The following is a 26,963-nucleotide window of genomic DNA, read 5'->3' on the forward strand; positions in this document are numbered from 1 at the left end:
CAGAAGTATGGGCTCTTGTTATGCAACATATTCCTTTGTTTATGGATGGGCAGCTAGTTCATGTGGTCCCTTGGAGGCCCATGGCTGAGTTTCAAGAGGTGTTGAGACATGCATGCCCAATTTGGGTGGAGGTGGTGGATTTCCTTGTGGATCTTTGGAGACTCCTCCCTCTGGTTACTGAGAACCCTAGGTGAGGTTTTGGTGGAACCTTGGTTGGCTTCCCGCAATAGGAACAGGGCATGTATGTTGTGGGATATAGGAAAACCTTGCTCGACAAAAATTCGTTTTGAAGTTCCAAGGTTACAAACGTTGGTGTATGAGTTGAAATGGGTTACTTTTGCAGGACACTGTTTCAGATGTGGCCAGCTAGGCCATTTCATTTTGGAATGCGACAAAAATACGGAGGTAGTGCAAGGCCCTATGTATCAAGATATGGAAATGCAAGACCACCACCCTCAGTAGATAATTCAACAACCAGTAGCTGATCTAGAGCAGCTTCCCCAACCAGGTTGTGAGGAGGAAGGCAAGAAGGATGTTCCTCACGTGGGTGGGAAGCATGCTTCGATTGCGGTTGGGTGGAATTTGTCTCCAAGGGAGGATTCTTGGGTCACTGTGGTTCGTCGTAATTGTAGGTAAGATTCTCGCTTGAATCTTGCCCACCATCCTCCGCCGGCCCCAATCACTCAGACCTTCCAACGCAAAGGTAAGGGGTTTTATATGAAACCTCAATCTTTGCGTGCTCCGACAGTGGAAGATAAAAGAACTTCTGATTCAGCTTTGCGATTCGATGCTCATGGAAGGCTTGTGCCTCCTCGGGATGTTTTCCGTTCCTAGCAATTGCAGTTTCCTTCCCGAGCTTCGATTGCAGGTTTGTAGAGGGCAGATCTTGTAGATGTTATCCGAAGTGAAATGGAGAGATTCCAGGCTGCCAAGGCTATTGATGTAAAAGGGAAAGGGAAAGCGATTGTTCAGTAGTTTTGCTCATTTGTGATTGATCATGAAAATTGCTTTGTGGAATGTGAAAGGTATTTCTTCAGGCAGCGAGCATTGGGTTGTGGAAAGTTGTGCTAGCTGGAAATTGGGATGTTTTTTGTGCTGTGGAGCACAAACAACATTCTTTGGCTGGATCTTCTTATTTGTATAAGGATTATGCGGTCTTTTTTAGTCGTCGCGCTCCGCATAAATCGGGGGTTATGTTGGTTGTCAAAACCTTCCTTCAACCATCGTTGGTTTCTCAAGATACCCGTGGTCGATTTGTGATCCTAGAAATATGTTATGAGGGAGAGGTTTTGTGGATTGTAGGCGTGTATGCTTCTTCTAATGCAAGGGAATGTCGTCAGCTTTGGGATGACTTGCACTACCTTGCCATGGCTCATCAAGGCTTTGTTATGGGTGATTTTAATGCTTGTGTTTATGCAGATCAGACGGCCTCTCCGCATTTAGTTATGGATGGTCCTGAGCAACAGGCTTGGGATGCTCTTGCAACGGCATCTTTGAAACAGGACATGTGGTCCTGGATCTATCCATCACAAGCCGGATATACTTATCGTTCTTTTCAGCATCCAAATACTTGGGCGAGACTGGATAGGATCTACATCTGCCAAAGTGACTCCTTTCTTCCTGCAGTCATTGATATGCGGGTGGAAAGACAATATGTTTTGTAAGACCATTACCCTTAAAGTCCTGGAAATGAGCCAAAGACCTCTTCATGCATTCAAGGCTCTCCTTGTCCATTTGCCTCTTCGGTTTAATCAATATTTTTTGCAGCAAAATTAGTTTTTGGAAGGTGTTCAGCAACTGATAGCTTCTTTTAGCTCGAAGGTCCTATCTAGAGGGATGGAAGTATGGGTGGTTTTTAGGAATAATGTGCGAGCGTTATCCCGACAATATGGTATTCAGCATGCTTCCTCGTTTCGAGCTGAATTGCAGCATGCTCAATCTTCATTAGCTCATTCCTTGTTTCTATGTCAAATTGGGGATTCCAATGATGACTTGCTCACTTGCATTGAATGGTTGAAAGGCAAGGTTCAGGAAGAGGAATATGCAAAATACAAATTGTTAGCCGGAGCCGAAGCTTTACATGATAACAACTGTCAAACTCATCAATTTTTTGCTCGTCTGCATCAGAAATATGCCTAGGAAAATATTGTATGCTTAAAGGATGGGCAACGTGATTTGGTGACTAATCCTGTCTCCATTATTTGGATGATTCTTGACTTTTATAGGGCCTTCTTGGGTTTGCAAGAGATTCTTTCCAATGCTGTTCTTGTTGCTTGAATATATATTTGCGACCTGGTTAGTAATTAGGTCAAACCAGAATGGGTGAATTTAATGGAGGACGATGTTTCTGAAGATGAAGTGGAAGAAGTGCTGCCTCACTTGCCTTGAAGGAAAAGCCCAAACTGGGATGGGCTTCCTAATGAGCTGTTTTCAGCCCATGTGCAACTGCTTAAGGACCCATTGACTCGCTTGTGTCAGCAGGTGTGGAACTCTGGTATGAAGCCTTTAGATTGGAAGATTGCTGTCATTAGGTTGTTGCCCAAGGTTCCCTCTCCGACCTCATTGAAACAATGGAGACCCATTTCAGTTATGGGATTGTTATATAAAATCTTCTCTAAAATTATTGGCAATAGATTGCAGAAAGTATTTCCGCACCTCATTCATCCACCTCAATACGGTTTCATTAAAGGTTGGAATATAATGCACAACATTTTGAATGTTTAGCTAAGAATTGATTATGCCAAAGCTTCTAGCTAGTAGGTTGTTATGCTTCAGCTGGATATTGAGAAGGCATTTAATCATGTTAGTTGGTCATTTTTGCGGCAATTAATGTCTACAATGGGTTTTGGGCCCCATATGATTTCTCTAGTTGATACCATTAGTCAGGGTGCTGTCTTTGTGTTTTAGACTGTTCTTGCCTATTCCATTTCCTTAGATGGACAGCCTTGTGACATATATGGCGTACTCGCAATGCCTTTATTTTTGATTCAGCATTGGGCATCCATGGGCATGTGGCCCGTGTGCATGGATTGGTGTTATGGCAAATCTCTTCCATGATGTTAGCTGACCCGGTTCTTCCGGATATTGCTACTCCCTGGCAAGTGATTGTTCGCTCTACTCCAGCTGTTCCTTCTGTGTGATTTATTAGTACTGTTCATGTAATAGGTTGTTCTGGTTGTTTTGAGAGCCTGCAGGCCTCATGTAAATATCAGATAGAGAGAGAGTGAGAGAGACAGAGTATGCTGACCTGATGGTCTGATGTAATAGAAAGCAAGAGATACAGAGATAATGTTGACCTGATGGATTGATGTAAATATTTACTACTTAATTCAATTGTCTTCACGAAGAGAGAGAGAGAGAGAGAGAGAGAGAGAGAGAGAGAGAGAGAGAGAGAGAGATGACTACTACCGTAGGGAAACTTGCAAAATGCAAAGTACGATAAAACTATTCGCATGGAAGGGATTACACAGTGGGTTATTAAGCGCATATGATGAGGAGGGGAGAGGTGAGGCATGCAGTGTTTGTTGTAAAGGGACGGCCCCCGTGATGATGTTCGTTTTGCCTCCATCCATTAGCAGATCTTGGCTTATGCTAAGTTGCGTGGACTGGTTGTCATGGAGTGGGGCAGGGCTCATCCTTGGAAGGATAGATCAGAAAGGGGAAAGGTGTATAGAAAGGGACGATGCCTCGTCTACACCATTAGAGATGTTGGTCAGGGCTTCCTATGGCGGTAATGAGGGTTGCATGCTTTCCACCTGGACGCGGGGATGGTCACACGACTTCTAAATGTGTGGTGAGAGGACCTGAGGAGCTCAGCTTGCCAAACCCAACTCTTGTCCTTGCGCTTGACTATCATTGCTTGTGTGTGTTGATATTATCTATACAGGGTCATAAAATTCATTGTTTATTTATGTACATATTTACGAATCCATGCCACTTCACGAGGATAAAAATCAATTGTGGAACTCCGGATTGTATTGGAGTGTGGCACACACATTCAGTACTTGTGGCAGCTTACTCAATAACGATAGATATTTTGCAACATCGAGTAGCATGGCATCTTGTCTGAGTCTACTAGCAACATGTAACTCCTTCTCAGTGAGAACCTTATCAACCAGAGAGTTCCCTTGGCTAGTTCCAGCTAAGTCCGTATCCCGAATGGCAGTTAGCACTCGAAAGGAAGTTGGTGCCACATAGGTTGGGTCTCTTTGAGACCGCCATTTGGCCAATTGCTCCTCTGAGACCGTCATAATTTGGGCTCCTAGTTTGGCCATTGCAACACGGCTTTCAAATCAATGTTTTTCAAAGTGACTTCGAACCTTTGATTGTCGCTTTAGTTGCTCTATTTCTAAGAGATTTGGTTGGTAGAGCACATCATTGAATGTTACAGTTAAGTGTAGTTCGTCGGCTTCCTCGTTAGAGGTGAGTCGCATGCGTTCATGCAGGAGCTTGTCATAGTGCTCGTCAAGATGTTCTTGCTCTTCCCAGGATAGGGGAAATGGCAAGTATTCTTCAAGCTGCTCCTTAGGGAATGCGCCCATGTCTGCCAGGACATAGACACATGTGAACACTTTGAGCTTAGCATCTAACTCAGTTAAGCATTCTGCGACACTTCTATGTTCAAGGTGGGCTTGCTCGATTGCTATCTCATGCAAGGTTCCAGGAGTTTCCCTAGACTTTAGCATAGTTGGGGGCTAAGGCCTAGATAAGCAAGATTGGCCAACGCTAGGGTTGCTTATGCTCTCAGGGTTTCCATGTTTCCTTTGAGGCTTTGTTATTGCGTCATGGTTCTTCTTAGATGTGACTGGTATAAATTTGTCACCCTGTTGTGACAGTGTTGTATCCACTCTTGATTGGTCAATGCAAGTTCTGTTGTCGGTAAATTGAGTGTTGCAAGCAACCGTTGATGGTAACGGCCGCTTTGATTTTTCAGAACACACGGATGTGTTTGAGGTTTCACCTCTATTAGGAGAGACATCAATGGGTTCATTGGTGGATGGACTCCATGCTTTATTCCTAAGCTCTTCGGCACTCTTGGTGTCAATCTTCTTGGGGTCTACAGCCACTTGCCACTGCCGTCGTTGTTTTCGTTATTTTCTATTCTTTTTCTTAGGCAATCGAGGTGTATCCCTTGAAGACTCGGGACCTTGAACTAGGTCAATCGTCGATGTGCTTGGCTGGGCCTCAACATTCTCTTTCTCTAGTGTGTCCTCATGGGACATAGCCGTGGCCTGCTGAATAGCCTCGCTAGGTTGTGAGGGTACAACTGCCTCTCTTTTTGGAGAGTCTAGCTCTTCAGCCAATTCCCTTCTGTTTAACTCCTTGAGCCTAGGCTTTAGGCGCTTTGGAAGTCTTGGAGTTGTCAAGGATGCTGGTTGCGGCACCTCCTCCATTGGTGAAGTGCTAAGGACACGTTCCGCAAGGGGCGTTGTCACGGCCAGGGGTTGGGACTGCTGTGATCCCTGATTGGAAGTAGTAGCAGCTATTTCAGTGGACTGGCTATTGTTAGTAGATTGCAGTGTTAAGTTCCTAGGGCGATCAGAAGTGGCCGTGTCTTTTGTTGCCCTTTGAGCATTCACTTGTGTAGATCGAGCATGAGTTGACAAGCGTAGTGGGCCGAATGGCCGAATGGTTTGAGGGCCGAGTGGCCGAGTGGGCTGAGGGCCGAGTCAAGTGATCCGAGTGGTAGTGGGCCGAGGGCCGATTCTGGGACTTGGCCCAGAATTGCTGTCACTCGGACAAGCGGAATGCGGTGCGACTTTGGCCGGCTCAACGATAAATCGCTCGAATCACACGATTCAGCTCACGGTCTATCATACACACCTCCAGATCAAAGCTATGGATGGAGGGGAAGAGTTGTATATACCTGGAATAGCCAATAAACTCCAAAATGCAAATCGGCAACCGAATCAAACCCTCATGCCCTGTTATGACAACAGAAACCCTGATGCTTGTTTTTCTTCTTTTTCTTTGTTTTTTCCTACCCTAATGTACCCAAATCACAAAGCAAATAACTACACTACTCCAACATGCTTTTTCAAATCCAGAAAACCAAAAACCTACTTGCTAAGGAGATCGAACACCTCTTCAAACTCCCTCACTTCTTACCTATCTACCGCAAGCACCGGTTCGGGAAAAACTCTACTTCAATGCTCAATTCGAAGCGCGCAAGCGCTCAAGGCTTGAATCCGTTGGTCCTGGCAACGGAACCAAAATGTGGAGAGCTTTTGCTCAACCGCCAAGACCCACGGACCGCTTATTGTTTCAAGCATTCCAAGCCGAGCACTAATGGCTACCTCTCATATAGCCGACGCGCCATCCATATCTACAGGTGTAGTGAGCTTATCTCCATTCACACTCACTTCCTCACACTCTCCACTCCCTCTCTCAAGCACAAGCTCAAGCAAGTAAGAACAAGAAAAAGAAGAAGAATTGAGGCCAAAACTGATTTGAATGAGGACCTTGTTTAGAAGGTTGATTATTTACATGATTATTGTTGACTTGATGTTGTTGCCCAAAAGAATTTGGAGCTGAATTTACATGACCATGTCCATTGTAATGGTGCTGCCCATGAGAATTATTACTTCCACTTGCTTGACCATGATAAGACCTTTGTTCCTCAACTTTCTCTTCATGTGTAGAATTTGAAATAGTAGATTGCTGTCCATAAAAAGACTTGTAAAAAGGATGGCATCCACGTGTGTCATCATCAAGCCTTAAGTTAGCATGAGTCTTATTTTCCAAATCCTGCTCAACATCGTTATTCCATGTTCCATGAACATATGGTTGTTGTTGTCCATGAGTATGTACAAACCCATTTGGCTGATTAAATTTTCGTTGTGGCGGAAAGAAAGAGTTACCAGCAACATGAGGCTATCCATAGACTTGATGTCCATACATTAGAGAGTGTATATTTGTTGTGGCATTCATTGGTGGTTGTTGTCTACTTCTTTATGCTAAGGGAGTGGATATAATTTTCAGAAGAGTGTCTTGAAAAGAGGAAACAAATCACATTGTAGCCACTTTTGGCCACACACAAGAATGAGCTTCTCATTCACTTTTCAACTTTATATAAAAAACCCCAAATCCCTTTTGGACGGTTATCCCCTTATTTTCTTTTTTACATGGCCGGCCGTGGCCTAGGCCCCCTTTTCCCTATTGTCCTTCTATCTTCCTAGCTTCCTTTCCACCGTCCATCTACATTTACAAATTGCACGGGTGAGAACTCGGCGCTCCTTAAATTAAATCATGATGTGCTTGCGCTCTTTTACAAAAGTATTGACTTGCGCTTTTCCTTGTGCGCCTTTTTTCCTTATTTAGGACTTTTGTGCGCTTCTTGTGTTTCCAGATTTTTCTTGGCGCGCCTTCATCTTTTGTTTTACTTTTGCCCTGGCCGGTGTTTTCTGCTTTAGATTTTTCAACTTTTCCACCTTGTTCATTTGAGGGTTAACAACGCATCAAGCCATTGTTAGAATGACTCCTTAGCAGAATGGTGTTGTTGAAAGGAAGAATCACACTCTTATGGAGATGACTTGTTGTATGCTCAAAGCAAGGAGCTACCTCATAAATTTTTGTTAAAAGGCCTTTAGTGTGCAAATTATGTGTTGAATCATGCACCTACTAAGGCACTAAAGACGATCACCTTGTTTGAAGCTTTGCATGGCAAGAAATCCAAGGTTGACTACTTTTGGTGTTTGGTTGCATAGCCTATGTACATGTTCCGAAAGAGCTTCGTGGGAAGCTTGATGACAAGGCGATAAAATGCATATTTATTGTTACAGTTCGGAAAGCAAGGGCTATCGCTTGTATGACCCATGCACAAAGAAAGTTTTTGTCAATAGGGATGTCATATTTGCTGAAAATGCTGCATTTTCACATGATCAGTTTCAAATGCCAGCCACTCATGACATTGGTGATGTCTTTTAGGGTCTCTTCCCACTTTCTTTGGAGTTGGTGCCTACTGTTAATGGCCGGATAGACATAATACAGCAAGTTGTTGCTGTAGTATATGTGCCTGAATAGCAAGGTATTGATGATGGTTTTCCACATGTAGTGGAAGATGCAGTACAATATGAAAGGGCTGCTATAAATGCAGCAAAAACAGTCATGAGATGGTTTTAACAAACTCTCCAGGAGAGTAAAATGGATGCTCCTTTAGCTCAATGCATTAGAAGGGTTGCTAGACATGCAGGCCATGATATAGGGGAAGCCCATTTGGCTGATTTTACGGAAGTAGACGATTGTGATGAGCATGTATTTATGAGCTCACTGTTGGATGATGATGAGCTTACTTCCTTGGACGAAGCTCAGTAAGATGTACATTGGATGCAGACCATGCACGATGAGTTAGACTCTATTGCTACTAACTCTACATGGAATCTTGTGGATTTACCACTTGGCAAGAAGGCCACTGGCACAAAATGGGTTTTTAAACTCAAATGCAAGGTTAATGGTACCATGACAGGTACAAAGCACAGTTGGTAGGAGAAGGCTATGCACACAAGAAGGGCATAGATTATGAAGAAACTTTTGCTCCTGCATCCCGTATGAGTACGGTGAGTTGTATAATTGCTATGGCTGCAAATTATGGTTGGAAGGTACATCAGTTGGACATTAAGACAACATTCTTGAATGGGGATTTGCATGAGGATGTTTATGTGTCACAACCTCTAGGGTTTGTGGTTAAGGGGAAAGAGCACATGGTATGCAAGCTAAACAAAGCTCTTTATGGTCTCAAACAGGCTCCTTGTGCATGGTACTCTAAAATTAATACATATTTGGCCAGTAAAGGGTTCAGAAACAATTCAATTGCTCCCACTTTATATATTAAGAATGAAGGGGGGGACTTGTTGATTATCATTTTTTATGTAAATGACATGCTACTCATTGGACCTTCAAAAGCAAAAATTGCATATTTCAAGGCTGAATTGAAACATGCTTTTGCTATGTCAGATATGGGCTGTCTACACCATTATTTGGGGATTTAGTTTACCCAAAATCAGTATGGTATCATCATGTCACAGTCATAGTATGTGGATAAGCTATTACATAGGTTTAATATGCAAGATTGCAAACCTATGTGCACTTCTATGGAGCCATGCTTAAAGCTGTCTATGCATGATGGTGAAGAGATGTTTGATGCTGCAATTTACAACCAAGCTATTGGCTGTCTTATTTATCTTTGCAACATACGCCTTGACATTCAGTATGTAATATCTCAAGTGAGCAGGTATATGCATAGCCCACAAACTATACATTGGCAAGTTGTTAAGCGGACCTTTAGATACTTGCAAGGTACTTAGTCACATGCATTATTATTACCGGGGAGAGAGACTTGCAATTACAGGCTTATAGCGTTTCAAATTGGGCTGGTGATGCAGACACTAGGCAATCTACTAGTGGACACTGTTTCTTTCTGGGCCGTTCATGTATTCATGGCTAAGCAAGAAACAACCTATAGTGGCTACCTCGTCCTGTGACGCTGAGTATAGGGCCAGCCTTTACGGCAACAGTGGAATGTGTACGGTTGCACAGATTGTTGGCTGATTTACATTTACCATTGGAGTGTCCTACACCCATTCTTTTTGACAATCAAAGTGTTATTGCAATGGCACGAAATCTTGTGTTTCATGCTTGCACGAAACATATTAAGGTGCATTACCATTATGTCAGAGAGAGATGCTATGCAAGAAAGATCAGCCTGATATATGTTCCTACATAGGAAAATGTTGCAAACATTTTCACCAAGGCACTACCTCGTGAGAAGTTTGAGGGTTTTCACAAGTCCTTAAACTTGCTACCCTTAGGTGATTGATCATTCATGTACTTTACCACATTGGCATTGCAGGGGGGTGTTAGATTTTGCCAATTCTATGGGTAGTGCCCAATGTTTTAGTCTTTAGTTCTTAGTGTGAACACAACTAAAGGTATAAGTTGTGTCACCACTCTTAGAGTTAGAGTCAGTTAACTCTAGTTGTGTTAGAGCTAGGTCTATCTTGTACCTTTTATTCTCATTCTTTCAGTTCAGCAAGTACACTCTACTCTTTTGCTTTAGTACACTCTCATTGTCTCTCTTTTCTCCCCTCCATAGTTGGGTGTCATTTTCCAATAAGGACATGTGGAAATATAGCAACTTTGCTCCTTCTCTGCACTGTACTTGTTCACTTAAGCCTTCGTAGGCTATACATACAAACTTTTGTCATGAAAATTCCTCTTGATCAGGTTTGCCCATGATTAATCAGCCCTTTGACACTATTTTGATACCATGTCAGAGTGCAGTGAATGCAGAAGTGTATAGACAAGATTGAAAGACAATGAACACGATAGAAGAGGGAGAGAGAGAAGAGATAGAAGAATCCAGAAATTTGCAGTCAATGAATGTTGAAATGAAGAGGGCAAATGTACAAGGGCTGTTAGTGTATCTCCTCGAGCTAGATATCTCTCACCAACCTAAGAAACATAAGTGAGGAGGGCAGGCTGCACAAGTGCTATATAAAGCAAAAAAAGAATGTATCAAAATAGGCAGGTTGGCCAGCCAAATCTGGCCGACTTGCCAAATCTGGCCAAAATACCACTAATTTGGCCACCATAAATGCTGCAGTAAATGACATCTGATCAGTCTGCCCATGTGGCATTGAACTGCCTGCGGAAACTGCCCAGATACTGGTGCCTGCTGAAAAGGATGCCCAAATAACTGACAGGAATGCATAAGTCCCTCTGAGAGAATTGATTGCACGAACTGTATCGTGAGAATGCTAGTCTAGGGGATGACTAGTCTCTAATAACATCACCTCCTTGCAAAGTTTTGATAGCCACTGCTTGTAATAGCTCATTGCTCCATCCTATTCTAGGTCAGTGCCACCTCTTGTCCAGCTGCTCAGCATACTACCCAGCTCAAGATGTGCAGCTTGCTAACCCAAACCCACCATCTCTAGCCTAGCTTGCCACTAAATAAGAATAAGAACAAGAAGAAGAGACTCGTCCACCCTCTAACATTGCCACCTACTTCAACTACTACAACTATCACTTGTGATGCAGCCTTGCTCAAAACAATTTAGCATCATGTGTATGGCATCATCTTTGTGGCTCCTCATTAGTTCATGCAGCACCATGTCCTATCCAACACCAAGAGATCAGGTTTTGTTAAATTTTATTAAATCTTAAATCTATGCTTCTTCCCTTCCTTTGAAAAGAGGGTTATTCATGTGGAATTAGAAAAGGGGGAAAATTAAATGTCTCATTTTCTAAAGTTCAGGATTATACTCAAAGATTTGATGGAGATCCCATGGAGCCATCAATTGCAAACTCCATTGTAGCCCATGAGACGGTGACATAAAAAGTGCATTCTCTTCATCAACACTTAGAGTTCTGAAAATCCTAGAAAACTTAAAATAATTTTCAAAAAAGAAGTTTTTCCTATTAGAAGCTTTTGTAGTGGATTAGATAGTGCCTCTTTTGAAGTAAAAGATTCCCATTTTATTTTATGTTTTATATCATGAGTTCAATCACCCATGACCCAAAAGCGGGGGGGGGGGGTGTTTGTCATTTATTTATCACCTCCGTGTATGAACACACTTGATAGTGTGTTAGTATGAGTGTAAAGATGTGAACACCCTCTACGCCCCCAAGCATTTGATAAGAGTCAAAGGTTTGTGTGCATATTTGGGCCTATATGTTGAGGCCCTAGTTTTGTACTTTCAGATTGCATATCACATCAATGCATAGGCTTCAATTTAGCCTTGTACTTGCAAGTCTCTCTCTCTCTCATGGAGTTCCATTCACCATAGCTGCTGTTCCTCTCTCTTGGACTCTAATACCCAACAATAACTTTACTTGGGACTGGTGAATTGACGGGCTGATCATGCAACTAGAGAAGGTTCAGTTTGGGCTCCCTAGGATGTGGAGTCAAGGGGTACAAAGAATAGCAAGTGGTTTCTGAATTGTGTGGGATTATGCTTGATTCACTGAGGATTGGGAACTCAAGTGTATTTGTTGAGTTTGTGATGTGGCCGCTGCCCACCTATTTATTGGGAACTTAGCCTATTCCATTTGTATGGAATTTCTAAAAATAATGCTAAATGAAATACAACAAGGGGCACCAATGTTTTTGGACCCAATCGGTGTTGGCTCTTCTTCAAAATTTTAAGGGAAATTTAGCCCAATGTGGTAAAGTGTTGAATTTTCAAGTTATTCTTATTATGTGTTTTGATTGCTTGTTGTAATCATTGTAATTCGGGGTTCCACCACCCCTTCTTGAGAGGGAGGGCTGGTTGTAGGAGGTGGGACCTAAAGAATGCATAGTCAACAGAGTAAGGATGTACAATATGCCCAGCTAAAGGGATCTACATAGCCTATTCCATGGGCCTAACTAGACGAGTAGTGCAAAGATCCTCGCTTGAATAGCCTAAGAATCCTGCTGGATGACTGTTCTAAATAGCCTAAGGTTCCTATTGAAGGACTAGCCAAATTCGCCTGAGAATAGGGTTCACATAGGCCTTTTCTTGTAGTTCTCTGCAAGGGGAAGATGTCCCAGATGTATGGCTTGTAAGAGGTCAAGGATGCATTATGATTTCCACGAGGGAGACAAAATGGTGCTGGTCAGTAGGAACACCCGGCAAGAATTTTTGAGTTTTACATTTCGGGGTCTGTGTGAGACCTGAATAAATTGACAAATACTTGAGGATTAATTTTGACCTATTGTTTCGCAGCAAACATGGCCATAGTCTCAAATCCTTTTGCTGTCCTCACAATATATGAATGGTCAACAATAGATGGATTTGGAGAAAGATCTGAGTGTTTCTCAACCAATAAGGAATTCTATGATGTTGGTGGTACCCAGCCAACTCAAATTGCTGTATTCTTAAAACCTGATTCTCTGCACCACGAGTTTCTTTGTGAAAAGTATCCTCATTACACTCGCAAAGCAGACTCTAAATACACCAATTCACAGTTAAAAGATAGATTCCATGTTGATGAAGGGGAAGTATTGGATCCAACTTTTCTTTATGTAGAAGGGATGATGACTTTGTCCTTAATTTGGATGACTGCTTGGTCATTGTAGCCAATTGCATCTTTGGTATTGCAGATCCTTTTGCAGAGAATAGTCATGCCTAGAAAAGGCTGACCTTCGTAATTTTTCTTTTTTTATGTAGCCCTTGGTCTTTGTCATGGTGGGGGTTCACCCTTTGGGGGTTTCCACACACACACACACACACACACACACACACACACACAGAGAGAGAGAGAGAGAGAGAGAGAGAGAGAGAGAGAGAGAGCTTGATGTGCATGTACTAGGTGGTTGAGATGCTCGAAGAAGGTGCTAGTAATGTCCTACAGAGCAGGCCATGCCTTTTAGTGTTGAATAAAAAGGATCTTATAAAGCCAGGCGAACTTGCTAAGAAAGTACAGGTGAGCTTGTTTTGCAATTTTAGAGTGATGTGATTTTATCATATATTCTATATTCTTGCAATAAGACGGTATGTGAAACTTGTTATGATTTTTGCTATTAATTAAAAGTGCTTGATACTTCTGTGGTCATCTTGGGCCCATTTTCATGCATGGTCTAGGCCTTTGTTGTGTGCATAGAAATTTCTGACATGTCTGGGGTACGATCATGAAATTCAATGCAGTGGTATGAAGAATTTGGTGGGATTGATGAGGTCCTTCCTGTAAGTGCCAAGTATGGACATGGTGTAGAAGAGCTGAAAAATTGGATTCTGGATAAGTTTCCCTTCGGACCACCATATTATCCAAAGGTCAGTAAAGATTTAAATCCTCTGTGCTGAGCTGAGACACCAAAAACAAGGCATAGAAGTTCTTGCGAACTTACTGGGTGATTCTGTCATCCTTTACCCTTGCCTTGCTATTTCTTTTATAATCATGGTGACTTTAGATCTACATTCATATAGGATTTAGCAAATAGATATCATCGCACAAAACAAACTATACTGATAACAAAATATGGCCTTTCTTAGGAGAATGGTATATGTATCTCCAGTTGTGAGCTTCCTTAGAGGTTAGTGAGAGTTTTTTTGTTTCTAGACAAAGGGGTTCAAACCTAAGTGCTCGATTGTATGGTTAAGGTATTGTAATAAAATTTGATGCATGTGGCAACATTTAAGATTATGGCTATGATGTAGAATATCTTACAACTTGTAACACCTTTTGTAGCTTAAATTGACAAGCAAGTCCTCTTATGTTTTTCATTACTCTTTCAAGGATTTCTTTTTTTTCGTAAAAGGTAATTGTATTAATTACGAAATAAGTACAAGATTACATGATTACACGAGTACAAGAGACACGAGGGCCGTAGGCCAACGTGTGGGAAATCCCCGGACTAGGGTACTAAAAGGGTACACCAATCATGGCAAGGACCCAGAGGCAATTGCCAAATGCCAGGAATGCAAATCCTCCCGAGGGAGCAAATCAGAGTGCCTGATGAGATCTAGCTGCCAATGCAAGAGCCCTTTAAGCCTTGCAATATGTCGCGGTACATTAGAAGCCGAATCAAAGAGAAAAGCATTTCGGGTGGTCCAAATGTGCCAGCATCCCCAGTATCTGAAAAAATGGAATAAGATCTTCATATGTAACGGTGGCGGTGTGGGATACTTCGGGCGCACAAAAACCCAATCGAAAGGAGTCAGTGAGGACCCCACCACCGCGTGCCAAATTTGCGACAAGAGTGACCAGATATTCTTGGCGAGTGGGCAAGAAAGAAAACGATGTCGGGCCGATTCCGCCGAAGTGGTGCAGAAGAAGCAATTGCCATTCGAGATTCGACGCTTGGAAAGGGCCGAGGTAAGAGGAAGACCACCAATCATTACCCGCCACAGAAAGACCTTGCATTTGAAAGGTGTCTTATTCTGCCATCCCTCCATCAGCGTTGCCTGCCACCATGACAGTGATTTCCGCAGGCCCCAAACATTATTAACTTTCACACCCAGCCATTGGTGATCTTTAATGAGAAGATGATACACCTGATTAGTAGAGGCCTTTTCCAGACTCAACCGGCCTGCAAGGTCCCAGTCCTGCCAAGGGCGATCCATAGCCAGGGCAGGAAAGGGTTGCCTACCCTGAAGTTCCGAGGAAAGCTTCCCCCATAAATCACGGTATTCGCGCGGGATCCTGAAAAGTCTCCTAGCAGTCCGAAACGATGCAAAGACATTGCGAGTAGCAAGGGTAGCATCCGCAATCGAAGTCACACCCAAACGGGCCATGCGGTTAAATCTTGGTCTAAGCTGATGTTTATCTTCCCATGAAAGTAATCTGGATACTGCCAACAATTCCAGCTGAAAAGAATTAGTCTGCACGCAGTCCCCTACAGGATGCCAACGGGCCTTTTGGAGCACCACTTTCCAAGAGCCGACCAAGTGCAGTAACAAAGAGGAAGAGGGACTGGAAAATTGAGAGTCAGCATTAAGGACATGCCACCATGAGGCCCGAAGCCGTGTGTTACCCTGGCGGAGCCCGCTGTCCTCAAAAAAATAACGGGCTATGATGGTCCACGGGTGATGATCCACACACATGGCACGAAACAGAGACCAACGAAGAGCCAGCATATGAGTTTCTGCATCCAAAATAGCTCCACCACCCATGCACTTAGGGGTACATGCATGTGACCATGAAATCCAGGAAATGCCTGCCTGCAGTGAATCTTTCTTCCATAGCATGAAACGAATGGGATGAGTGAGAGCCTTCAAAGTAGTGGGCGTCCATGGCAGTAATGGCAGGAAATACGTCAGCATTGGTAGCATAATTGTCTGAGCCACTTTGAGGCGGACATGGAACGGCCAGGCTTGCGACTTCCAATACATAAACTTCGCGGCCAGTTTGTGTGAAATCCACTCCAGCAGGTCCTTTGGCCGTACATCCACCCCCAATGGGTATCCAAGATGCCTGACAATTGAGCCACGGGAAACCACCTGGCCCTGCCAGCCTAATGACTCTAAATCAGGCTCCGTGCAACTAAGAATGGCTGACTTGAAGGCATTGATGCGAAGGCCAGAAGCTTGACCAAAGAGCGTCCAAACATCTAATGCCTTGCGAATGTTATTCTTGTCCGCCTGCAAAATCATAAAGGAGTCATCAGCCAAAGATTGGCTAATGAAGTGCTGCCCCAAAGGAAGAGATAACCCTGCCAGCTGGGCAGAAGCCGCCATGGAGGATAACATTGAAAGGACCGGGTGAGTCGCCAAGGCAAAGAAGAGAGGACTCAAAGGGCAGTCCTGTCTGAGCGAACGTGCAAGGAGAAATGGCTCTGTGACCCCACCATTAAGCATAACTCTTGAAGAAGCCTCAGTACTGATGGTGTAGATCAATCGGGACATGCGGATACCAAAGCCCATAGCAGACATAAGATCTGCAAGGAAAGACCAGTCCACACAGTCAAACGCCTTTTCCAGGTCCAATTGAATCAAGACCACTTGCTGATTGGAGTGCCGCGCATAATCAATAGCCATTTGCACATTTAAGATATTATGCAAAATGTTGCGTCCGTTAATGAAACCACATTGGAGAGGGTGCACAAGAGCTGGAAGGTGCTTGTGAAGCCGATTTGCCAGCACTTTGGAAAAGATTTTATACATCACGCCCATCAACGAAATTGGTCTCCAGTGTTGCAGCTTTGACGGCGAAGGGACCTTGGGGATCAGTTTGATAAGGCCTTCTTTCCATGAAGAAGGCATGACCCCTGTTTCCCAAACTTGCTGGAACATGACCACCAATGGCTTTACCAACTGCGTGGCCGAGTGCTCAAAAAATTCATTAGTGAGACCATCCCAACCAGGACTTTTATCCTTAGGCAGGTGCAACAAGACATCCATAACCTCCTCTTCGCAAATATCCTCTTCCAAAGAGGCTTGCATATCAAACGGAACCTGCTGGTGGACCAGCTGATAGAAGACCGAGCGGGCATGCGTAACCTGGCTAGACGGCAAGGAAGAAGAACCAAAAAGATCCATAAAATAATTTCTGCACATATTGATAATGGTTTGCGGATCAGTGACCATGCGACCTTCCGAATCATGAAGTCGAGTCATATTTTCGCGAGCCGGAGAAGCATGCAAGGCGCGAAAGAACTTATGAGACTGGCAGGCACTATCTTGCAATGTGTCAGTCAAGTTATGCAGCTTGGCCTGCTGATAAGATTTCAAGCTAAATACTTGAATAAGATGGGCCAAACGCTGTTCCAATGACAGCAGAAAATCATCATCTGGGGAATCCAGGAGCAAGGAACGGACCAAGGCCAATAAGTCCTCTGCTGCAAGTCGACGTCGGCGACAAAGAGAGGCATTGTGAATCCCATACTGCCGAGCAACCCGCTGCACATTAGAGAGCAGGTGTGCAAATGAAGCCAAGCCCTCAGAGGCAAAGTCCAATAAGAACCTCTCAATCAGTGGCTGCATATAACCCTGAAAAATTGGATGCTTCAAATAAGAGGAGTTGAAGCGTAAAGGGAGCTTATCCAGCAACTGCATAAAAGGTGCAATAGATTGTGCCCGCATCTCAAGCTGGAGGGGAAAATGATCCGACAACGCATATTGCTGCAAGACTTTCATCTCCAGCATCTCGGGAAGAAAATCATCCTCCTGCATGATATACATTCTGTCCAACCGCGACCAAGTGGTTGCGTATTGTGCGGAATGAAAGGTAAAACCTGAAACAGAAGGATGAAGCCACGACCAAAGATCTTGCTTAAGTACGTGCAAAGCAAAGGAGTTCTACACCCGGCTTTCTGGCGTATCCATTACCGAATGCCCTGAGGTGGACTGAGAAGAGTCAACACACATATTGAAATCTCCCATAAAAAACCCTCTGCAGCCAAGTGCCATGGAGCCCTACAAAGTCGACCATAGATCCTGTCGGGATGCGGGATCATTCGGAGCATAAAGTCCCAGCAACCATAAAATCTCACCTTCAAATAGGACTTCGATTACCAGAAAGCGGCCCTGCACATCATTTTTAACAAGAACAGGCTGGTATTTCTCATGAACAATCATCAGCACGCCCGAATAATGCTTAGCATGTGTCCCTGCATAAAACAGACGGAATCCACGACACATTACAACTTTTCCTGCCTCACCGTGACTTTTGTGCTCCACTGCACACAATACATCCCACTGATTCTCATGCAAGACAGACCACATGGTATGTTGCTTATGGCGAGAGCAAATGCCTCGCACGTTCCACGTGGCAATCTTCATATATTTTCAAAAAAAGGAAGTCAGGAACGAGGCGCCTGTTGCCTTGATTGCACCTTTTCCGCGAGGGCATCCAGGACACCCTCATCCAGAAAATCAGCCAATACTGCAAATGAATTCGGGCGACCTGCTTTAGAGGTAGAGGGGAAATCCACTACCTTGGGAGTAGGGCGGGGATAACGCCTATCCCAAGGTGTAATCACATTGCCTTTTGTATCAAACGCCAGCTTAGCAGGTGGGCCCTTGGGGCCCTCGGAATAGACTTTCCTTGAAGACGGATTACGGAGGGCGGACGGGGCCATGGTACGCGCAACCTGCTGTGAGGTGACCATGTCTTTCTTGCGCGTGTACGTGCGCACGGAATCCGGGGAAGCATTAGGCCCAGGATCTGCCAGGCCTGTGTTTAACTTTTTACCTTTTTTTTGTCGTGCCTCAATCCAGTCAAAGCTAGGAGAATCCAAACCCCGGACCTGTTGTTTACCTTGATCCATGACAGTAGGCGGCTGAAGGGTCTCCTGTGTCTGGGCATCAAGCACCATGTCATCCTTGGGCTGCACAACCTGCGCCCCCTCAGAAGACGGTTGCCGTTCCGGGCATTCAGCTACAAAATGCCCTAATTTACCACATGAAAAGCAGTGCCCGGCAAAATTGCCCCATTTCAGGCGAAAATGCAAAGGATGCATGCCAGAACAATTGAGGCGAGGCCAAGCAGGCCTTTTCCTGGTCGTATCCCATAACATGCAAAAACGGTTTCGGTTCATAGCCCTGAGGCTTGGGGGAACCAACACTGTGCCCACAACCGCCATCGCGTCCTTCAACAATGGCCAATATACCGCTGGACAATTTTCCACTTCCACCCATACCGGGCATTCTCGTTGAAGCAGACGCTGGAAGTCAGCCATAGGGCGCCATGGTACCACATGGACCAAGCGGCGATCAAAGAAGAGTGGCAACTTGGACAGGAGCTCAGCTCGATGCGATTCCGATTTCAACAGCACCTCATAAAAGCCGCGAGGTCCAAGGAAGATCTCCTCAACATACTCCCCTTGCAATAAATGGTGCATCCACTGGCGAATATGTGAGAGCACTGGGATCCTGCCGGTGAAAAAAAGTATAACTGCACGGTCATAAAACACCGAGGAGGACCGCAAGACTGATTTTGGGTCCACCGTGGCTTCTAGCACATCATCCGCAGCCGCAGCAGAGAAGGTTTCATTATTATGCTGGACATAATCGCCAAGCAGAGTATTGGCAAAGTCCAGCATATGCTTCGAGTCTATTTCCTGCGAATCCACAGGTTCAGAGGCAACCTGCGCATAGGAACGGTCCTGAGGACCCATTGGCTCGTCTGAAGTGTGCTTAGAGCGTTTGCCTGCAGGCGGCAGTTCAGAACCCGGAGGCGGCTCCTCCGTGCATGGCACCATATCCTCCGGCTCCTTTGTATCGGAATCAGGGCCAAGGGCTGCCACCGTCCAGTCGAGAAAATCCATATCCAGGCCAGCCATACTGCTGTCTTCTCACTTTTGCTCGCTCCCTCACTCTCTCTCTTTCTCGCTCTGTGCAAGTCCCGCAGACCTGCTCTCTCTCTCTCTCTCTCTCTCTCTCTCTCTCTCTGTGTGTGTGTGTACAAAGGCAGGTCTGCTTTCTTTGTCTGTGCGTAGGGGCAGATAGCACGTGCAACAGCAGGATGTACTGTCTACAGTCTCTGCTCGTCAATAATCTGCTGCCTCCTAGGCACAAATCTGTCCTTGTAAAATGTCTATCTGCCTGTCCCTATACTGTCGTGTCCCGGCCTGTGCAGGGACGTATTCTGCAAGCACACCCTTTGATCCTGGCGATTCTCTGGTCAGGGCTTCCACGATGCAGCGCAGCACGATTACAGGTAGACAGTGTGCAGGTCACGTTGGCGGGCCAGGTAGGCAGTGTGCAGGTCACGTTGACGGGCGCCAAGGGCCAGCGCAGGTGACAGCATCCCCGATTCGCTCTCTCTCTCTCTCTCGCTTTCTCTGCCTGAACCCTGCGCACAGGGGACCACGCAGAGTTGCACAGGCCTGTGCACGTGATGCTGGTTGCGCAAGAAGGCAGGGGCGCAAGGCTGGAAACAATTCACTGTAGCGAGCTGAGATGCGACGAAGACAACAGGACGATCTGCAGGAACGGAGCAGCTATGGCGATCGCGACCTCCTCCAGCAGTCCGTCGCCATCTCTCTCTCTCTCTCTCTCTTCTTTCAAGGATTTCTCTCTCTCTCTGTATGCATGTCTCTCTCTTTGTGTCTATCCTCTCTCTTCTGCACCTGTGGCCACTCTAGTTGTCTATTGAGGATAGGCTTGAGGTCCTACATTCTTCTTCTTCTTGTATGTATGTTGCGAACTCGTTTGCTGTTTGTGCAAGTTGTTATTCTGGCAGCAGTCCTGGGTGGCTAACAGCTGATCAAGTTGGATAAAGAAGGCAGATCTGGCAAGCATCTACAGTGAAGAGACAAGGCATGAGCCAGTTGAGTTGGTGAGTTCAACCTTCTATCTGGGGCTCTCATCCGTCATAATGTGCAACATCAATCTAATTCCAAGCAAAACAATGCTTGGGTTAGCTCACATGCTGTGATCTAAGCAAAGTAGTGGACCTGAAAAACCTCTAGACCAGCCATATTCATGGTTAAGGAAGTGTTAGATCAAGAGGTGCTTGCATCGATAGAGAGGCTAATCACCATTAGTCTAGAGTACATATAAGTGGGATTTGTTTTGCAATACAGTAGATAGTGGACAGTCAGTTAGTCACCTTGTAGGTAGGGAGTCTAGATTGTTTTGATGATTATGCTGATAAGCTAGCTGTCATTTTGTAATGCTCTAGATGGAAATAATTTTCTTTAAGGGGGCTTGACTGTTCTAGATTAGTGTGGTTTGGTGCCTTGGCTCTATTGTGGGATGATTGTCTATTCTCTTTCTATGAATTGTAACTAAAGTATGATAAGGACGAATAATTTCTCACTTCTTGGATGTTTGGTTGCTAGTTTCACTAATATTGACAGACATACTTGCATGTTCAAAATGCCTTGTGTCTTTGAAAAGGGAATATACACCTTTTGCTTCAAGTGCCAAGAGCTTAACCTCAAGAGCTTTCTGAACTATGGCCTCTTAAATTGCTCCTCTAACCAGAATCTCGTTGTCACCCTTTCTTGTTGTTGCAACCTCTTAATAGATTGTAAACCCATAAATGAATGCGGCTTCCTCTCATTGTCGTTGCTGCCATTTCTTGGCGGTATCCTGTTGCAAGCATCAGACAGTCTCAGAGGATCCATCACTAAAAATCAGGCTCTCTTTGGCTGTTCTTGCTGCCCCTTCTGGGTTGTCCCAACATATGGACAACCTCAAATTGTTGGAACCTCGAAAAAGTGCAGCTTTTGGTCTGCCATTGAAACTCTCTTCGCTCTGGCAACTTTTGAATGGATCCAAAACTAAAAGATGCACCTCTTCTGGTTGGTGTTGCTGTTCCTGGTGGTGCAACTTGTGGATAGACTTGAGTTGTCCTAACATTGAAGATTGTGCTTTGCCCCAGTTCTCTCCCACCACACTGACCCGTCCCCACCCCACTGACTTGCCCCTGCTTCAGATCTGATCCGCCCCCATGACCTGTCCCTGCCCCTGCTTATCGGCCCCGCCACCGTCTTCTTCTCAACTTCTCTTTCTAGCTCTTCCACTGTTCTGCTCTGCCCTGGTTGACATCTGTTACAGACCAGCGACCTCAGGATGTAGTAGTCCTTGCAACCTGAGGGCAAAGGGCTGTTCCTCAGATGGCCAGGACAGCATGCCTGCAGTCCCACCTACATTTGTAGGGTCTATCTACATGCAGAGATGCCATCCAAACTGAGCTTTTCTGAGGTATTGGCCTCACCACCATTGAAACCAACAACAAGGCCTTCCCCATGGGAGTGATGCCTGTTGGATATGGTCTAGCAGATGCCACAAGAAAACAAAACATTAAAGGAGGAGGCTGGAGCTGAATGGAACAAGGGAGAAAGTTCAAGAACTGGAAGAGCACACGCAGTCTGATCTACATCTTCAACTACATGTAGAGATGTCATCCAAACTGAGCTTTTTTGAGGTATTGGCCTTGCCATTGTTGAAACCAAGAACAAGGCCTTCCTCTTGGGAGCGATACCTTTTGGATATGGTCTAGGAGCTACAACAAGAAAACAAAACATTATAACGAGGAGCTGAATAGAACAAGGAAGAAAGTTTAAGAATTGGAAGAGCACATCAGCCAGATGAAGAAATGCAAAGATGAAACCATCCATTAGGTACAAATTTGAACCACAAAAATAGATTCTAGTAAAGGAAGTCATAGCAAAGGTTGAAGAAAAACAGCTTGAAACTAGGGTAACCAAGGAAATTAGGGTAGGAGGCTTGGATGATGGATGAAACAAGGTCCGAGTCTTGGAAGATGAAGAGATCAGGAAATATATTTTTGTTCCAAAACATGAAATCATACAAAGAAAGGTGTGTAGAGCCATCCCTTTCATTAACATTGGGGATCATTCAATGGTGGTCGAAGGAAAACATCTAGTTCTAAGATACACAACCATGTAAGAAAAATTGAAGTAATGAAGCAAACTACATCCTTGCAAGGAAGTAAGATATGGATGGCAGATGAGCTTTAGCCTTTCACCCACTTGCCTCAAAAACAAGAAGCAAGAATTGGCTAAAGTACATGAAGCCCAAAGATAGCAAAAATGGGTAGTGGTAGAGCCATCATTGCAAAGTTCCAGACATAAGTTGACCTTAGAGCTTACTTTTATTTTTTCTTTTAATTTCCAATTGATCATGCCTTTTTGAAACCCGAAGTGGAATGTACAAATGATGATTGATGTACATGATTTTGTCCTTTAGATAGTTTTGGCCTTGATATGGTGTTAGTATAACTTTTTTTCTTTCTCGTTACAACAGTTGGAAACAAACTTGGCTGCAAAGTAACTCAGGGAAGAAACGATTGCAAATTTCATATGAGAAATTGCAATCTACTTGTAAAAAAGCTAGTGGCCTCATGCTTCGATCTTACATCTAGCCCTTGCCACGCTTTCTGTTGTTTGGTTTGTCACCATCTGCTTGTTGTTCATTGTGGTCACTTTCAAATCTCACATTGTACTTGTAAGACGTGTGTTGTGCTGTTGTTGCTTGGATACTTCTAGGCTTGGGTGGCTTGATCCTGTCACAACTAGGCATTATTTGTTTGGCTGTACCACATTGGAGATAGCCATGAGCTTGCATTGGTGTTGACATTCATGCCTTCTTCACCATTACTATCTGTGTTTGATGATGATGTTCCCTCCTTTTGCACCTTTGATACCACATTTTCTTGAGCTCTAAGTTGGTGAGAAAAGAAGGGTAATGAGGAAATAACAATAGTGGAAAGAATGTAGGAGATGATGGTGAGGAAAGAGAAGAAGGTAGGAGAAGATGGATAGAGAAGAGAAGAAGCTGATGGTGAGAAAAGGAGGGTAATGAGAGAGAAGGATGGCAATGGTGGGAACAGCTTGACACAGGTTAGCAGTTAAGTAATTGGAGATTAAGGTGGGTGAGCACGTGCTATCGTTTCAAAGGCAAGGAAGCTCCTTTTTTTCTAAAGGTGACTTAGTTACAAACCCGCAAGACGTGAATATTGTGTTAATTATACTTTTGGAATGTTGCTGTAAAGAACAAAACTGAATAGGAAAAGGATTATATTACTTGATTTACCGTGGTATGCTGGATTCATAAGCTTACAAGGAATGGAGTCTTATCACCACCCGTAGTTTTTTCATATGTTTTTCATACACATAGGCATGTGGGTATGAAAGTATGAAAAAAGTATATGTTTCATTGGTATTGTTTGAACCATACGTGACCTAAAAATTTAACATACTTTTCTAATAGTATACATTTAATTAACCACATTTTCCCATGACACATACACATTTTAAAACAAACATTATAATGTGAAAACTTGACAAAATCTGAACCATACATGGCCTGAAAATTTAACATACTTTTCCACTAGTATACTTTGTGTAAGCGTGTAGACTCACCATATACAGATCCAAAGAACAAAGAAAAAATTAACCTAAAACAATCCAACACAGTATGTTGATCTAGAGAAGTGGGCTGAAGTACTCAACAAAGTTTGAAGCACACAAAAAGGGTTACTAGATAACAAGTCAACTTTGCCGGATAACAAGTCGGTTGGGCCCTACAAAGTTAAATCACAACAATTTTGGGGACATCAAGATATAATGGTTAAATTTTGGGCACTTTCATACTTTTTATACGTTTACAAAGTAAGTTATCTGAAACATACTTGGCCGACAAGACAAGTATGCTATGCATAACATACTTTATTTTCTTTAGACGTTTGCAAATGTTTGTTTGTTCAAACGTCAAGTATGAAAAAAACGATGTCACCACCTATCACTTGGAATGGGTATATTATCAAAAAACCTAAGTGGTACATTTTTAAGTGGTTGTATCCACATCGAGTCATGCTCACTCTCCCCTTCGCTCTCTAACTATCCATATCTCAATTGCGAGCACTTTGTCTCAATCCTCGTGCCCATGACAACAAATTGGTACCAGAGCTCAAGGAGTGCATGCTTCTTGAGGTAGGTCAGGCGTGAGGTGGACAGGCGCAGTCTTAGGCGAGCAGGTGACGCTGGAAGTAGGCCAGGCATGACCAAGAGGACTGCACGATCGAGCAGCACGTTAGCGTCAGCAGTTGATGAGGGCGTGGTTAGCAGTCGACCAGGAGTCCAGTCAGCAGTTGATGGGGGCACAGTCATGCAACAGGCTAGCACAGGCGACGACCTGACGGGCTGCAACTAAGCAGGTGGCACGTGATAGCGACATGTCAATGCATCATGGGTTCAGATTTGACAGACATTTTCGCCATTTTTAATTATTTTCTGCAATTTCTTCCCCTCCCACCGACAGGCGTTTGCATGCCCATGCACAGTGAAATTTTGACCTGAAAATTTGGGGTTTTTCCCAGATTAGGGGATTTTATGTAGAACAAGACAATTTGATTCAGAAATTGCAAATTTGGTGCACGTTTGCTCGGGAAATTGGGGGTTTTCACATTTTAGTGAAGTTTTGTCAATTTCATTGAAATTTGTGCACATTGGACCCGAGAAAATTGGGGCTTTTGTAGAATTTCATCAATTTGTGCAAGAATTGCTTGTTATATGCACTTGGGTACATGTATTGATGCAATTTGGGCAGATTTGCCCTTAAAAATTTGGGGCTTTTGATCGCAATCGTCAAATTTGTGCCTGAGATTGCATTTGGAGCAGAAATTGCAGCAGAATTTTGGGGATATCACAGTAATTGGTGCATTGGCCTATAAATCTGGCTGTAATTGATTGCAGAGTGTAGTAGTAGACATTCTCTAAATCTGGAAATCAATTTGCAGATCTAGAATTTCTGCAATTTCTTGATTTTCATTGTTGGTTGGTACTTACAACGTACCATGGTCATTTATGTGACATTTGGGCTTGCATTTGCTGACATTTGAGTCAATTTAGTGCTGCAAATCATGGCTGGAAACAGTGACAACAGCAACCTTTTGCACATCAAGAAACTTGAGGGTGCACACAATTTTGCAAAATGGCAACAACAATGCTACAATGTCTTGGTGCAAAAGAAATAGGTGAAGCCCATCAAAGCGAAGGGAATAAGACCAGTAGGTATGGAACAATAAGAGTGGGATGATTTGGATGAGCTTGCACGCTCTACCATAGAGCTCTCAGTGTCAGACAACTTGCTCTTTAACATTGAGAAGCTGAATTCTGCATATGAAATGTGGCAAAGACTTGAGGAACTATATGCTTAGAGAAGTGCAGCTAGCAACATATCATCGACTGCTAGCAACATATCATCCACATACAAAAACAAGTATGATGGGACTGCAATCTGTATCCTTTTTCATGTAGAAGCAATGATCTACATGGCTGCGTGTAAATTGTAAATGCACAAGCTGAACCAACAGAGAATTCGGTGAATTTCTGCATTTTTACCCGTGTGGTGGTTGGTTTATGTACAAACAGCAGAGATTTATTCTTGGTTGAGGAAGAACAACAAAGTGTTTGCTGGTTTAGCTTGTGCTTTTACAACTTAGGGGCATTTACTCTTCTTTTTCTAGCTAGCAACATATCATCCACATACAAAACAAGTATGATGGGGCTGCTATCTGCATCCTTTTTCATGTATAAGCAATGATTTGCATGGCTACATGTAAACTCATGAGATAGCATAAAGGTGTCAAGCTTTTTGTACCACTGCCGTGGTGCTTTGCTTTAACCCATATAGGCTGCGTTTTAGTTTACACGCCATCTTCTCTTTTCTAGGAACTACAAAGCCCTTGGGCTATTTCATGTAGATTTCCTCATCAATGTCACCATGCAAGAAAGTTGTTTTTACATCCATTTGATACAACTCTAAGTCCAATACAGTAGTGAGAGCAAAAAACACACGTAAAGTGGTCATCTTCACAACAGGTGAAAAGACCTCTTGGAAGTCAATCCCTTCCTTCTATGCATACCCTTTGGCAACTAGTCTTGCCTTGTACTTGGTTTCTCATCAATTGTCTTTACTTTGTACACCCATTTATTTGGAAGTGGCTTCCTTCCGTTGGGCAATGACACAATATCCCAAGTATCATTTGCATATAGAGATTTAATCTCTTCTTGCATAGCTAGTTTCCACTTACTACTGAATTCGCATGACTTGGCCTCTTTGTATGTA

General features: G+C 43.8%; 1 protein-coding gene across 1 annotated transcript in view; it reads left to right on the forward strand.

The window, feature by feature from the left end:
- Nucleotides 1–26,963, forward strand: part of LOC148028962 (GTP-binding protein Era-like protein) — a 120,452-nt gene that overhangs the window by 58,983 nt on the left and 34,506 nt on the right. Inside the window, exons 4-5 of the mRNA XM_087687756.1 lie at nt 13,294–13,407; nt 13,629–13,754. Of these exons, the coding sequence (XP_087543882.1) occupies nt 13,294–13,407; nt 13,629–13,754 (240 nt within the window). The remainder of the gene's footprint in view (nt 1–13,293; nt 13,408–13,628; nt 13,755–26,963) is intronic.

Source organism: Lygodium microphyllum, chromosome 11 (assembly GCF_053477565.2).
Source record: "Lygodium microphyllum isolate KBCC chromosome 11, Lygodium_microphyllum_v1.1.10, whole genome shotgun sequence".
Taxonomy (NCBI): domain Eukaryota; kingdom Viridiplantae; phylum Streptophyta; class Polypodiopsida; order Schizaeales; family Lygodiaceae; genus Lygodium; species Lygodium microphyllum.